Source organism: Emys orbicularis, chromosome 3 (genome assembly GCF_028017835.1).
Source record: "Emys orbicularis isolate rEmyOrb1 chromosome 3, rEmyOrb1.hap1, whole genome shotgun sequence".
NCBI classification, from domain to species: domain Eukaryota; kingdom Metazoa; phylum Chordata; order Testudines; family Emydidae; genus Emys; species Emys orbicularis.
The window spans coordinates 166,903,335-166,919,440 of record NC_088685.1 but is presented as its reverse complement, the minus strand read 5'-3'; the positions used below and the strand labels follow the sequence as shown (position 1 = coordinate 166,919,440).

Genomic DNA, 16,106 nt, shown 5'->3' with positions numbered 1-16,106 from the left:
ATTGCACTGCCATAAGCACAAATGGTTCAGTGCATCCATGCTAGCCTGTTCCAAACCATTTTACCTTCAATGCCCTATTGGTATCTATCTCACAATCTATCGCACAGATCCCAAAAGAGTGGATTTTGGGAGATCTTGAAATCACCAGTGCACTATGGGACATAACTAAGCTGACAGTATTGACTGAACTATTTCAGTCTGAACTATTTTATTGCTGTCCACACTGGCACTAAAATGGTGCAGGCTACAATAGTGCAGACTAAACCATTGATTAGCCCTGGTGTAGGCAGGTCTAATCCAGACAGTGTTTAGAGCACATGCAAACTGTTTGCAGCACTTTTGTCTGTGAACATGATGTGTTTTACAAGTGTGCAAGAGGGACTAAGCAGTTCTGAGCATGGTAAATTTCTCTAGTATACGCAAGGCAGTAGTCAGGTGTTTGTTTCCATTTCCCCAAACAAATGAGTAATGTCATCTTGAATTTGGAGGACAGAAGAGCCATTCACATAACGTGAAGAATGTCCTGGTGCCAAACACTGTTTGGCTGATCACAAGATACCATTTTTGGAAGGATAATTATTTTGCCGCTGACGTAAAACCATATCAGGCCCTGCTGTTTGTGAGTACCTGCAAATGGACTCCCGAATCTTCGCGGGATTCTAACAGCGCCTCTTGCTCCTAGGTTTTTTCACTTGGTTATATCTCTAATGTAATGTTTCAATATGCATTAACTCTAACTGTAGCATAGGTCATTTGGGGAAAAACTATACAATATGTGCCAAAGTTGTATAAATGACCTACAATGTTGTATTCGCCAAAGTTCTGTTGTATCTATTGAAGTCCTTTGTCCTACTGAATAAGACTAGTAGTGATCTAAGACCATTGTCAATGGCTTCCAAAAAAATTTAATTAATCCCAATATCAGTGATCTCTAGTTCCAGTAAAATTATTTTGAAGTCCCCATTGCCAGATATGTACCAGATTATGAGGCTGGAAGGATTGATTTATGAAGGAAGATTAGCAGAACAAAATAATATGTATTGGTTAGTACTATGGAAGACTATGGAAGATAGGAGAAGAGTGTACAAGCATTTGAAAGATGTAAAAATGAAGAACGAAGAGGAATTGCTCCCATGGCACAGTGGGGTAAAATAGGAATAATGGAATGAAATTAAGCAAAGAGAAGTGTAGGTGAAATGTCAAGAGATGATCTAATGGTGCCTTCTGGCCTTAAAAGCTATGAATCTGCAAAGAAAGAGAGTCCATTGGATTGGACTCCCACATAAAGTGGCAAAAGCATCATCATGCAGGTCATTTAAAACTAGCTTAGACAAAGTGGACTTTCCCACATGGGTAAGTGATCCAATAAGTCTTTTCCATCACTGATTTTGATAGATCCATTAATTGCTTTCAAAAAGCCATTTATATAGACTAAAATTGGGGGAAGGCCAATATGTCAAACATGAGGGTACATGACGCTATATATACCTTAATGCAGAGATCTCAGGTTGTGATTCCCTGCCCCCATGACACACCCAGCTGATGTCCTCACCACCAGTTTTCTAAGAAAGAGATTTTTTTAAAGAGATGGTTTATATAATTTGTGAAGAAAAAGCAACACAATGTTTATCACCAAAATGTATTTTTTGAAGGTATTGATGGCTCCTCCAGTGATGAGAAAGCTTTCAGGTCCAATAGGAAAAAATACAGTGGGAAGACCCCACATCTTCTGCTAATGTTATTACCCTCCTACAGACTTGAGTCGCAACAGCCCAGTCGGCGGAAGAAGCGTGCTTTAGATGCTGCCTATTGTTTTAGGTAAATATACGTATAAAGTCAACTTACTTATATTTACTCCTACATGCCTAAAGGTGTAACTTGGGTTGTTTCTAACATGATTTGATAAATTTATTTTCACTAAGTGTTAACACAAAACTCTGCCCCGTGTTCTCAGACAGGTTAGGTCAATCTATAGTAAAACTGACATGTCCATGTGGAATCTGAACCTAATAGGAGATGATTACCCTCAATTCCCATTGAAGTTAATGAGAGTTGAGAGCACTCATGACCTTTAGAAAACAGGAAATCAAGATCCACCAGTACTAGTCCCCAGTCACACCAGTCATGTAATCACAGGAAATAGTTCATGTGAGGATGCTAACCTCCTCAGAGGAAGTTCACCTTGGCAGAGTCTGTACCTGTATGACCTTCCTAATGTTAAGTCTGGCAAACAGTTGTATATGCGAGCAAAAATAATTGTGGCTAAGCATTGGATTTCAGTATACTCTGAGCTACTATTGGTTTCCAAGTAATTGTTTCTTTTTCTTCTTGAATCCCATGAGTGTAGATTCTGCCAGTAGCTCATGGTTTAAAGAATTACAGCTGAGTCACATAATTCTATAGGGGTTGGTCAGTTGCCCTGCACATTTCCCCATTGCAGAGCCACAAAATCTTAAGTCTCCCAGGCACTGTTGTTTCCACACAGGAGACAACTATAGATTAGTTTCTCAAATATATGCCTCTGATTCAACACTGGTAGACTAGTGACTGATTAGTGCTTCCCCTGTACATGGGATAACCTGTCAAATCGTAGCTTACCATCAGTAGTGAGGCATCTATGGGTCTAATTTCAGTGAGACCAGGATTTGGTCCTTTGTACTTGGAATTGAAATCATTGCTTGGGCACTGTATGGAATCTTACAGTTTGAATTAATATGAGAGTCAGGGTTGAGCTCACCTGTAAAGCATTATGAAGGAAGCAATTAAATGGATTCTCCCTCACACTCTACCTTCCCCCTGCCCCCCGCACACACACACACATTGTGGTTCTGACCAATGCATTTGTCTGTATTTTTATTTCCAGAAATGTGCAGGATAATTGCTGCCTGCGTCAACTTTATATTGACTTCAAGAGGGATCTTGGCTGGAAATGGATTCATGAACCTAAAGGGTATCATGCTAATTTTTGTGCAGGAGCCTGTCCATATTTATGGAGCTCAGATACTCAGCACAGCAGAGTAAGTCCTGCCTTTTGAGAACTTCAATTCATGTGACTTGTATTAGAACATCTATGTTAAAACCTTGGGTGGAATTGTATTATCATTGCCACCAAATGCCAAAAACTTTAACAGTGCAAACATGTATTATTTTAATGACTTTCTTAGGGTGAAATTCAGCCTTGTAGAGGGGACCAGTGAAGGCCTCCATTTAGAGATTAAGTGGGATTTATGTGACCTTGTGCTGGCCCTCTGCATGGGAGTGAATTTCATCTTAATAGTGAGCCCATCGCTGTGACATATGGATGCATCACGTATGTCATAAACATCAAGGAGAGAGTGCCTTATCTTCACCACTGGCCCATTTGACAAACTGGGCCTTGCCTCGCTGTCTCTGGAGGTTAACATGTTCTAGTTTTGCTAGGCTACCCAAGAAAATGGAGCTTCCGCTAAGGATTCTCTTTCTTCCACCTACAAAGTTGCAAAAGCATGGTATCTGCGTGGGGAAGCTTTCGCTGCCACTGCCTGGACCTTACCTATTGTTTGGATAAATGGAGGGATTTGGTTTCCACTGTTGATCTTCCACCTTTCACAAATTTCATGAAAACTGAATAGATGTGATTTATTCCCTATTTTTCGTTCTGCTTTTAAGATTCAGTAAATGTGAAAAGTTAAACTTGTCTCCTTATTGTGCCATGGAATCTGCAGCTGGATTCAAACCAAGAATGATGGCTCCCATTCCTCAAGCCTTCTTTAAAATATCAGATTAGCATTAGCAAGCAATTGGATTACAGCACATTGAACAGTAATCTTGCTTTCTCTAGTATGAGAAAATCTTATAGTCCAGGCCTGTGTTGATCTTGAATATAAACAATTCAGTGTATATGCACTGCATATGTGTGGGTGGCTGGCTGGCTGCATCAGTGTAGTCCGGCGTTGTCAACAGGCTCAGATACAAGAGAGTATAAATTCCCTCTGATACACAAGAAGTAGTATGCAAAGTTTGGAGCAGCACTTGTTTTTTAAGGAAGAAGGAAGAATAACTGTCATGGTCACAAATATGTGGTTTGGACAGTTACCCAACAAGTTAGAGGTTGTTTAATAAAGTAGTTAGTGTTGCTGCACTGAACAGGACTTCTGTCTCAGCTGCGAACGCTGTGCTGAAACTCTGGGAAAAGGTCACTTAGTGTTTAACTAACACATTAATGGCATCCTTGGAAATACCTGTGTATCATCAGTGGGTAACCTACATACTTCCCTTAGAGAAAACCGTTCTGCATGTGAATCTAATGTGGCATGAAAGCTGCTAACTTGGCCGTAGTTGGTTCCAGGCAAGAGTTTTGCTATCAAAGTCACAATTAATCCATAGCAACAATAATGGACATAGCAGCATGGGAGAAAAACAAAGCAATGCCTAACTCAGTGAATGGTTCGCTTCTCCCTTTGATGCACTTGCAAAACCAACATCAGTTAACAGTCAACTAAAATCTGAAAGCATAAATATGGCTCTTTCAGTGTCCACCACATTAACAGAATGTAACATACAGAATGTACATCTAATACATGTAGATTTAAAGGGCTGAATTTCCAAGGTAGTCTCCATGGATGTCCCTAGAGAAATACCCGTAAGTCCATTGTTCCCTCAAACCCCCATATCTGTGCACAAATCAGGTCAATGTATGTGCAAATAAAAGAGTTTAAAAATAATTTCCTCTTTTACTCATCTGCCAAGACCTGAGTTTAGTGTTGTGCCTTCTCCTCCAGCAATTGATTACTGCATATCACTGACACTTTAAAGCATTGTAGAAAGTGAACTTAACTCAGTTCTTGGCAGATAAAAAACCTTTCCGTTCAACTCTGACTATGCTTATTTACCATTAATGGAAGTTTTGCACACACATTGTTATTTACTTATATCATTTTATTGCATGGTGTTTTGCAGCCATGTAAGAGGACAAGGCCTCTGTCCCAAGAAGCTAACAATCTAAATAAAGGGGACAGCACCTCAAGGGTATAAGAGATCCCCAAAGCAAAAGAATGCTGAGCATCAGCACCAAATGTGTTATTCGTTATAATTTGTGAAGCCTGCAGTCACACACAGTGTTGTACAGTGAATTATCTGTGCCAGTGGCCGTACCCCTGACGGTTTACAAGCTGGCACAACACAATACAAAACCGAACAGAGTTTGGAATGATATTTCTAGATGGACAGTAGTATGGAGCAGTTTTTAGAAGTCTGTTGAAGCAGGAAAGGATATCTTGGTGTATGTTGGCATCTATTGATGATGGGCACAGGGTGAGTGAGGTAGAAGGCACGAAGTTGTATTTGGCAAGGGAGACAAATGGGATGAGATGTATTGTTAAAGTGTAAAGTGTGACCAGGGCTACAGGCCTGATCCAAAGAGTATAGAAGTCAATGGGAGCCTTTCCACTGACTTCACTGGACTTTGGCTCAAACCCTATAGGAGCAAGTGATGCCAGAGACAGAGATAGGCATTGATTTGTGGACACAATGATAAATGTTTTCATCACAGTTTTTTTTCTTTCTTCTTCTAGGTACTCAGTTTGTATAACACCATAAATCCAGAAGCATCTGCCTCTCCATGCTGCGTGTCCCAGGATTTAGAACCCCTCACCATCCTGTACTACATTGGCAAAACACCCAAAATTGAACAACTTTCCAACATGGTCGTAAAATCTTGCAAATGCAGCTAAAAGATGTCCCTGAAACAGCAATAAACAAATGCATAAAAATAACCAAGGAAGAAAGAAAAAGAGATTAAGAAAGAAAAAAGAAAACCTAAGTTCATCAGTGTTAAAAAAATAAAAAATAAAATAAAAAAAAAAACTAAAAAGAAGAAGAAGAAAAGCGGTACTAGTCCGAACTGTTTGAAAGTTTGTTTGTTTTGTTTGTTTAAAACTGGCATCTGAAACAAAACATTGAAGGCCTTTATCCTACATTTCACCTACTCAGTTAGTGAGATAGACAAGAAGCAAACAAAAACCAAAAACAACAACAACAAAAAGAACCACACCTTTTAAAAAATAAACACTGGAAGAATGTGTTAGTGTTACTATGTGAAAGGAAAAAACAGGAAAATCCCATTAAGTGGAGTTGCTGTATCTGTCCCATGCCTTACTTGATCTCTCTGCATTGTTATGCGATAGACATCCTACCCATTCTTTTTAGTTTTAGTGTTAACAGTGCATTATTTATTTGTATGTAAAAACTATCACATGAACATTTCTTCACCATTGGAAAAAAAGAAACAAATGTGGACAAAGTGGAGACCAAATAAACTGCCAGAAATATGTTTAATGCTTAGGGGAACTCAAGCTCAAAGGATCCTGAAAATAATGGTTAGTTTAGTTCAATTAAAACAGAAGTCAGTTAATACACTATTGAGAAAATCTGCCTTAAAAATGCCTTATTTTATATGCCAGCGGCCTAGGGAGGCTTCTTGTAAGGTCTCAAACCCTTGTTTTAAATACTGAAAAACTTACTAATAAAGGACACTCTGTTTCAGTCTCAAAGACAAGTCTATAAGATTTTTTTTTTTACTGTAAATGATTAAAATGTCAGTTTAGTAAACCAGTGAAATATTTAACATGTACTGGTCTAATCTTCAGACCTTAATATGTTGCTGTATAGCTATGCTATGGGATGTTTTGTTCTTTTGGTATATGTAACCATACCTATAGTATTACAATAGGTGGGTAGTAAAAGCCAGCTTAATTGGAAACATATCTGTAGATCTCTATTGTAAACTATTAAAAAAATTAAGTACTTTATGTGTAATGTGTAAATTTTCACCATATTTTTGTATTCTGTAATATTGTCAACTCTCACTAATTTGAATTTGGGGCTCTTTTTGATCACTCAGTCATGTGTTTCCCTCTAGCTGGCCAGTATGAGTAGAGTCCCTATATTTTGACTTGCACTACAAATACATGTTTAATAATAATTTGCTATACATGTGCTTTGTATATTGTTCATCATTATGACATAAGCTACCTGACTCCATTTGTTTTTTGTTTTACAAAAAGGATGGATTAAAATAGTCTCCTCTTCCCCTCCCCCACATCCTAGTTCATCCACATTTGTAGCAGTGAATCGCAATGCGACTCAGAGTTTTAAACCCAGTTTTGTTTTGTTTTATTTTCTCGGCTAAAGTCAGTCAAACAGATGGATAAAGGAGCAAGATTTTCAAGAAAAGATTTCACAGCCTAAGTGATACGAGGCTAGGGCCCCGCCCTACAAACCCTTACACACAGGGAAATTCTCTACTGTGCAGAGGGCCAGGACAAAGCACCTGCGTCACTGAAGCCCTAAAAACAAGGCTTGAGTGGGACTTAATCAGTTTAGAGGCCTTGCGTTGGCCTTTTGCACAGCAGTAATTTTTCACCTGAAGTTAGTCTCTGGGAGTGATCCTTCTCCCACAAAGGTCAGCAGAAGTTTTGCCATTGACTTCTGTGGCATCAGATGAGGCCTAGTGAGAGTGTTGGCATGTGGAAGGATTTGGAGGATCGGGCTCTGTGTCTTTGTTTAATCTTTTTTTTTCCCCTTCAGATAACACCTTTTCTTTCCCCTCTTTCTAAAAAAAAAAGGAACATAAGTCTCCTAGGAAATTCCTTTGGGCCCTAACAATCTTCAGAGTATTCCAGAGGGAGTAAAACGAGATCTACATCGTACCCGGTGTTTAAAAATAAATGAATAGCAACAGATCCCTAAGCTAGACAAAGATGTGTAAAACCATGAAAAGGAACAGTTCAATTGATTTCACATTATAAATTGTTCTGAATGGCAAAGCTTGAAGATTGTGCAAGGAAACATGACAATTGGATGTAAAGGGCACATTCCCTCAAATACAATACAGGAACAGGACCTAGGGTGAGATCCTGGCTCCATTTAAATTGATGGGAGTTTTGCCATTGACTGAAATGGGGCCAGGATTTCACCCCTGAAGCTTTAAAGCAAAACATTAGTGGCCTGATCCTCCACTGTGTTAACTTGAATTTAGGATAGTGTAACTCCCTTGACTTTAGTGGAGCAACATTGCTGTAAAACTGAAGTAACATAGTGGAGAATCAAGCTCAAGGTCTGGATTCTACCCCTTTGATTTGCACAGACAGTTCCCATTAACTTCATTGGGAGCCTGTGCTCATTGCTGAGATCATAATGTAGCCCTGCCCATAATGAATAATCTGACCCTGCCCATTGTCTCAGTGCAGAGGAGGTATATGAGGGTTTGTGTGTGTGTGTGTGGTTCTTCTAGTATTATTATTTAGCAAATTGAAATTAACAAATGAAGGGTCCAATCCTCCAAACACTTGCAGGAGCCATGTTTACTATCCTGAAGAGACCAATGGAAATAAACGAAACTCTTTGAGGTAGAAAGCACTGTGATTGCTGGCGTTTGCAGCATTTAGCCTTAATCTGTTTTATTAGCTTCAATATCAGAATTCTATATGTGGGGAGGAGGAGACAAGGGTTGGGCAATTTAAAAAAAAACCCAACTTGCCATTATCAATTTAAATGTGGCAAAAACCTGGTATTGAAGCTTGATGATTTGAAATAGCAGGATCTGAGATGCCATTAGTGTCAACTACACTCACTGTGTGCTGGACGCAGCCAGAAGTTTGGGCCTGGGAGGTGGGTATGTTTTTAAAAAATCTGTGTATAATGCCTTATAATTGCGTTAGGCCATTTTCCCCAAATTGGATGAAGTTTTGTTTTCTATTTTTTCCTCAGAAATGCACTGATAGTATTTGAAATGTTCTATTTTACAGCTCCTAAATCTTTCATTTTTTGGTTTATTTTTAGACATATATTTCCTGTTAGTGAATAAAAAGGACATTGGGCCTGATCCTACAAAGTGCAGACAGAGCTCCTTTGGGGTGAAACTCACCCCTGTGGAGAGGGGCAGCGCGAGGGAGGTCCTGGCGCTATTTAAGTTCAGCGCAAAGCCTCAGAATGAGGTGTAAGTGGAAATAAAGAGGCACAGAGGGGCATACTATGGCGCCCCTCTGTGAGGTGCTGATTTCCTCCGCTTGCAATGAAGACAGTGGGAATTAAGGATACTCAGCACTGGGCAGGAGATACTCAGTACCTCACAGGATCAGCCTCAAAGGGAAGGGGTGGGGCTGAGGGACAAATCTTAGCACTCAGCTGGTTGGGTTAGGATAGCATTTTTTGTGTGTTTAGCAGCAATACAGTTGTATGGACGGCATGGTTTTTAAAAAAAAGGAACATAAAAACAGCTGTGTTGTATTTTGATGACCGATTACCTTGTATTTTAACACAGTGTATGTCTGTTTTTGTGGTGCTCTAGTGGTAAATAAATTATTTCAATTATATGCTTATGTCGCATTCATATGGCAGTCTTCTTCTGACATAAGAAATCCCTCAGTTCAGTACTATATGTCTCAGCCTAATGTGGGAAGTAATTTTTGCATACTTGCTCTTCAAATTGTATTCTGTGGCCTGAATCTAACAAAAACTGTTCTCTGTATGGATGGATCGCTTCTTTGCTGTGTTTTAGTGCAAAGATTACATAATCCATGCAGTGCTTTTTTCCTTTCATTGCAGTATAAATACAGGCATATTGATTGACAGAAAATTGTTCCAGGTAAATGTAGTGCCAGCAAAAGGTGTTTTGGATTGACAGTCCTGGAGAGTAAAGTCTTCTGTATTCATAGTTACAACATAGGCAGTGGGATTGCAAACCTCTGTTACACCTCCTCATCGCTGGGGCCAGACCCTGATCTGTGCCACACACAATCAGCCTAGAACCTCTCTACAGAGACTGCCATCAGTCTCTTACCAATTGTGTGGGGGGCTTTCCCTGCTAGGTCACGGGTTTGAATCCAGACCAGGTCAACCTGGCAGTGACAAAATAATTTCTACTTCTGTCTGTTCAGTTGTGCTAGGTGAAATGAGTGGGTGATCTGAGTCCAGTTCTTGATCCACATGACAAAGGCTCTCGGCCAGCTCAGACCTCTAGATAGAACTCATTGAAATTGTACAGTATTCACATTGATGAGCTACATAGTCATTGTGAGCTCTTGTCTTGTGCTGTTTCCCACACAGTCTCATAAGAGGTCACAATTCTGCCTGCCCTTAGTTCTGTCATGTGTTGGCTAAGTGTGTGCGTTATACTCTACTTGCAAACCACTGTGTTTATAGTGGTTTGTTCATAGCAGAGAAATAGTTACATGGTTCTATTTCTCTTGACAAGTAATTTGATTCTACTGTTTGTTATGAGAAGAGTCTTTCCCACCCCATTCTGCAATTTACAATCACGTCATCTGAGCAATTAAGAATCAAGGGGCCCAATACCACAACTTTTACTTCCTGGACCATCAGTAGCCTTAGTCACATGAGTAAACGTAACTCAAGTGAGGGATGGTCACAGGACTAGACCACAATGTTTTAAGATGAATTTATGAATACTGTATATTAAAAAGTGTTTTCAAACATAGAAGCTGATGGCAAGAAGTGCAAAGCAAGTGCAATTCCTGTTGATTTCAGTGGGAGTTAAGGGACTATCCAAGAAATACTATGCACATTTTGGTGCTGAAGAAAAAACCCATCTGTTTGTACCTGGTTATTTAGCATATTTTGCTAATAATAACAAATGGACCCCGAGGACTGTAAATATCTTCTTAAACAATTAGGTTTGGGATGAACATTAAAATAATCTTAGGACTCAGTTCACCAGGGTTAGTCTAGTTTTACACTGGTTGATCTTCATTAATTTCAGTGGTGTTACACTGGCATAAAACTGCAGTAATGTAAAATTATTAGGCCTTTAATTTCCATTTATATGAAGTTCTGCTGAAAGATGCTGCTTTTGATGTAAAATTGCCAATGATAGGACTTTCCAATCACATTCTACCAAAAGTGATCCATACACATTCTTACAGAGCACCTGTTTGTCAAAACACTTTGAAGTCCTGGTTTCTCTATTTCTACAAGTGAAGAATGTTTCATGGGGGGTTGATGGGGATTTTTAGTTAGAAAAATAATTACGGTGCGTATAATTAGAAAGAAACAAAGTAGAGAGAACAGAATGTCCTGAGAAAAGATTTTATGATGTGGGGCTGAAAAATGAGAACTGCCCCTTCATAAAGAGATGTAATCAAACAGCTATGCATAATTAAAGGTAGACTATTGGTGCAGAATATTTCTGTGTGTTGGGCTTGTCTTTTCCCTTTACTAATACAGCTTACCCAGACTTGATCAGAGACACTCGTGCTACAGTGCTTGAATCAAAATGTGGTTAATAAATATAGAATATTCAATATAGGAATAAAACCCCAAACTCTGTAACTGTCTTGAAAACCAGTTTTTAGGCCAAAATCTGCCTCTTAGATCAGACGGAATAGATTCTATGACGAGCCATGAGTTCTGGGAGAAAATAAACCAAGAGGTTATGTAATTATATGTGGTTATAAAGTAGATGTGAAGTAATGTAGTTGGCTTGTCAGTGGGCATGGGTGTAACAGTAATTTCTTCATCTGTTTAAAAATAAAATTAAATGGAACAGAGAGCTGATGAGAACTCCCAATCAAATTTGATATGCTCGTTTAATGAAGTAACCTGTTGGAATCTAATACTGAGCCCCATGGGCATAAAGCCTTCTTAAAACATATTGTGGTGGTCCAAGAAACTAACATTGCCTTTTTTGTTGTTTTAATCCAAACCAAAATGTTGGCAGGAGTGGGGAAGGGGTCAGTGATCATTGGGTTTCTGTAATGTTTGCACATGCTATAGGCTGAGCCCAATAAAACTTTTTAGGTGTGAGTTGCATGGATTGTTTAGTCATAAGAAAGGGAACTAGATGCAAGTGGCAAATAGGACTTAAAGTGCTTTTTATGCTTTGAAACACACTGTGGGATTCAGAAGATTGTTCTTATACATCATTTTCATGCAGCTAATTAGAGGTGGGTGCAGGCTAAAATAAGGTCCAATTTTTTTCAGATTCTGAGGTCAGGGACCTAGAGCCAAGCTATAATGTTCAAATCTGGATCCACACTTTACCAAAGTTTGGGGGATTTGGTTCTGAGGCTGATCTATAATGAGAGTTTTTATGGCCAAATTCACTGCTGGAGTATGCAAAGACAGCTCCATTGACTTTAGTTGAACCCACTTACACTAGCAGGGTGAAATTTGCCCCTGTGCAGAGGGCTCATGCTCACCCAAGGCCTATGCACTCAAAAGTGAGTGACTAGAGTGAATTTAGCCTCTAGACTCTTTGGCCATGGTGCCATGAGCTCTTATGCTTGCATAACTGCCAGCACTCCAGCTCCAAATCTCATGTAGGGATCTAATCATCTGAATTGCCATTTGCTAAAATAGTAGTTACAGGACTGTATCTCTACAAATCAAGACGACCCTCAGGGAAGTCTCTGTCACCTAGTGACCGAAATTCCAGCAGTATGGTACTGATCTGACAACGTTGTTGCCAGCTGATGGAACCTGTGTGAATGAATTGGTGGCCTCAGTCCAATTCGTAGTGGAAACTTGTTGGCAATCTCAGCAGAGAGTCCAAGGATATACAGATTTATCTCATCCAGCAAAAGCAGAAAGTGTCTTTATCTGGAAGAAAATGGCTCCCCCACCCCCCACTTGGAAAAATGTAAATATGAAGTACAAAATATGCAGCAGTTCACGGTCAAGTTATGCATTCCATTGCAGTGTGTAACCTGCTATCTTAGAGGTGGTCTGGATCAATTTAAGAAGATTTGGGAGCAGCATCTGTGTTCAGAGATGTAATAAAATATGTTGCTTCCATCGGTTTGGTGAGAAAAGTTAAATAAGTTTTCAAAATATAATAAATGAGCATTTTTTAACAAACCCAAACTACTATATGTGCAATGTAGGAGATTAATCATTGCAGGTGTCTGGTCTGAACTAAAGCCAATTCACGTATGAGGAGACAGGTGCACATAAATCAGGAGCACTGAATGTGTGCAAGGAGTATGTGGATAGAGGATGGATTGTGTGAACATAAAGCACTGTAAGCTGAACAGAGACACGAGTAAATTGTATTTGTTTTTGCTTTGGTCTTCGTTATAGTATTTATCAAACTTGCAACTGGTTCCTACTGTTCCTAAATTCCTACTCCTTTGTCTTGGCATAGAGAAATCTTTTAGCAGGTCGGAATTTACCTAGCAATATCTGCAATCATAGATATAGTCCAGCATCTTTATCAGCCACTTAGTGCATGGACAGAATCCTAGGGTAATTAAAAGGAACAATTAACAAGACTCACATGTGGTTAATTAACCATAGCAAGTATACCCTATATACTAAGCACAAAATCCCAGACAAGTAACAAAGAAGCTTCGCCAGCAACTAAATTGCTCTTCCAGCCTCAGTCTCTTAGTCCCAGATTAGGAGGACCTCCTTCTCTTTTGGGTAGTAGATGATGGTTATATGGTGCTGCTAGCTTAGCAAACACACTGGGAATTAGCCTGTGGACCTTCAGACCTAAAAGCATGAGTTACTACAGCTTGAGCAGGTCAGCCAGGGCTCTCTAAGTGGTGCTGTAGCAGACTCATATCCTCTGCAGACTGGGCACAGAGTGGGACTTGTAACACACACTCATGAGTGGGTTACACTTGCATTTGGCACAAGTATGCAGTGGCCAGGTCCTGGTCTCCACACCATCTTCAGGGGCCTATCCTTTTAATCCACATACTGGTCAGAGCTTCCTCCTGGAAGCTGGATATCTCAGCCTGATTGGCTGAACTAGGTGTTATGCCATTGTCTTTGGCTCCAGCTTCACACACAGGCTTCCCTTGCCTGCAGTCACCCCATCCCCGCTGGCTGCACTGCATTAGCCCTGCAGCTGTGCTGGCTGCCAGCTAACTGTGCTCATCCCCTCTGGGCTTAGGGTGACCATACGTCCCGTTTTGGCTGGGACGGTCCCTTTTTTAAGCCCTATCTTGGCCGTCCCGACGTTTTTGGCCAAAGTGGGCACTTGTCCCATTTGCTCTTGCCAACTTGATCAGTTGGGAAGAGCAAATGGGACAAATGTCCATTTTTGTCAAAAAGTAGGGTGTGGTGGAACGTGTGGTGGAGGGGGAGCAGTGATGCCAGCCCCGTGCAGCGCGGGAGGCAGGGCTTGGGTGAATAGCTTAGGCCCAGGGCCGGCTCTAGGCACCAGCAAAGCAAGCAGGTGCTTGGGGCGGCAAATTTGCAGGGGCGCAAGAATCCAGCGTGAGAGCTGAGAACCAACAGGGAGCCCTGGGAGCTGTAGTTCCTTGGTTAGCTCCCTGCCTATAGAGCCAGCCCTGGAGCAGGGAAAGAACTACATTTTCCAGCATTCCCTCGGCCGCAATTAACAGGAAAGGGAGGGGGAAGGAGTGTAGAACTGAAACCTCATGCTGCAGCTTGCTGTAAATGGTAGGGACAGAGCCAGCTCTAGGTTTTTTGCCGCCCCCCACCTCAGCCCTGGGCTCCCCCCGCACCCCTGTGTTGCCCCAGCCCTGGACTCTCCCCCGCCCACACCCCCTGCTGCCCCAGCTCTGGCCCCCACCTGCACCCCCCTGCCACCCCAGCCCTGGGCTCTTCCCCCCACACCCCACCCGCATCTCCTGCCACCCCAGCCCTGGGCTCTTCCCCCCACACCCCACCCGCATCTCCTGCCACCCCAGCCCTGGGCTCTTCTCCCCTCCCCTGCACCCACACCCCCTGCCACCCCAGCTCTGGCCCCCACCCGCACCTCCTGCCTCCCCAGCCCTGGGCTCTCCCCCCACCCGCATCTCCTGCCACCCCAGCCCTGGGCTCTTCTCCCCCCCCTGCACCTGCACTCCCTGCTGCCCCAGCTCTGGCCCCCACCTGCACCTCCTGCCGCCCCAGCCCTGGGCTCTCCCCCAAAGAAAGAATTGGGTGGACTAAATGGACATTGCACCTCTCTATCTGAAGCCTAGCAAGGCAGGTACGTGGATCCCACTAGAATTTAAAATGAAAAGTAAGGGCGGGGGGAGGCTCTACTAGACTGGGCAGCTTTAGATACAGTACCAGGCACGTAGGAGGATTTACACTTCTGAGCCATGGAAGCAGAAATTGACTTTTCCAGATTTAGCTAATATTCAGAAAGGGAATCCAGCACCTGCCTTCCAGATTTGAACACCCTCAAAATTCAGGAGTGCTCAAGCTCAATTTGGGCAGCTGTTACTTCATTTCTCCCAAATCAAATATACTGATCCACTGTAACTTGCTGTAGGAAAAAGTAGAATAAATTGAGCAAGAAATGCTTCCCAGTGGTTATTAGGACTGGAATTGCTATTTTCAACAGCCATTGCTTTTATTAATTATTATTATTAAGTTTTAGTTTTATTTGTTTAAAAGGAAGACAGTGATATTGCATTGGCAAATTCCCCATAGAAAGAAAGAGTGGAAGAAAAGAATAATAAAGGCACCTCAACTTTTCCTCATTTATGTAGGACAGTCTTATAATATGCATCCAGATAGCCTTCAATCACACAAGCTGAAAATTGTTCCACTTTACTGCAGTTCTGTAACCATATGGGAACCAATCCTGTCTGTGTTCTGTGCACATCCAAAATTCCTGCTGAATGACCCGCCCTGGGAGCGAGTTACCAGTGACCCAGGGCTGGGGCGGCAGGAGGGTGCAGTGGGGGCGGGCAGCCAAAATTTTTTTTGCTTGGGGCAGCAAAAAACCTAGAGCTGGCCCTGCTTAGGCCAACCCTGCGTGGGGTGGGGGGGGGTGGAGGAGGAGGGCTCGAGTTAGTTCCCCTTTGGGAAATATGGTCACCCTAGGGCTAGGAAGAGCAAATGGGACAAATGTCCATTTTTGTCAAAAAGTAGGGTGTGGTGGAACGTGTGGTGGAGGGGGAGCAGTGATTCCAGCCCCGTGCGGCGCGGGAGGCAGGGCTCGGGTGAATAGCTTAGGCCAACCCTGCGCGGGGGGGGGAGGAGGAGGGCTCGAGTTAGTTCCCCTTTGGGAAATATGGTCACCCTCCAGCTCCTTCAGTGTCAGGCCAGATTATAGTACTTTCTCCTAATTACCCTGACCTTTGGGATCCATTTGTTCATAGGCAGCCAGACCTACTGAGGTGGGCCTGGTGTAGGCTGTT

At 41.9% G+C, this 16,106-nt stretch overlaps 1 protein-coding gene across 1 annotated transcript in view; it reads left to right on the top strand.

The window, feature by feature from the left end:
• The window catches only part of TGFB2 (transforming growth factor beta 2), a 72,412-nt gene extending 66,620 nt beyond the window's left edge, over positions 1 to 5,792 (top strand). The window contains exons 5-7 of the mRNA XM_065400991.1: positions 1,653 to 1,818; positions 2,864 to 3,017; positions 5,553 to 5,792. Coding sequence (XP_065257063.1) covers positions 1,653 to 1,818; positions 2,864 to 3,017; positions 5,553 to 5,711 — 479 coding nt within the window. The 3' untranslated portion in view covers positions 5,712 to 5,792. The remainder of the gene's footprint in view (positions 1 to 1,652; positions 1,819 to 2,863; positions 3,018 to 5,552) is intronic.
• The last annotated feature ends 10,314 nt before the right edge of the window (positions 5,793 to 16,106 follow it).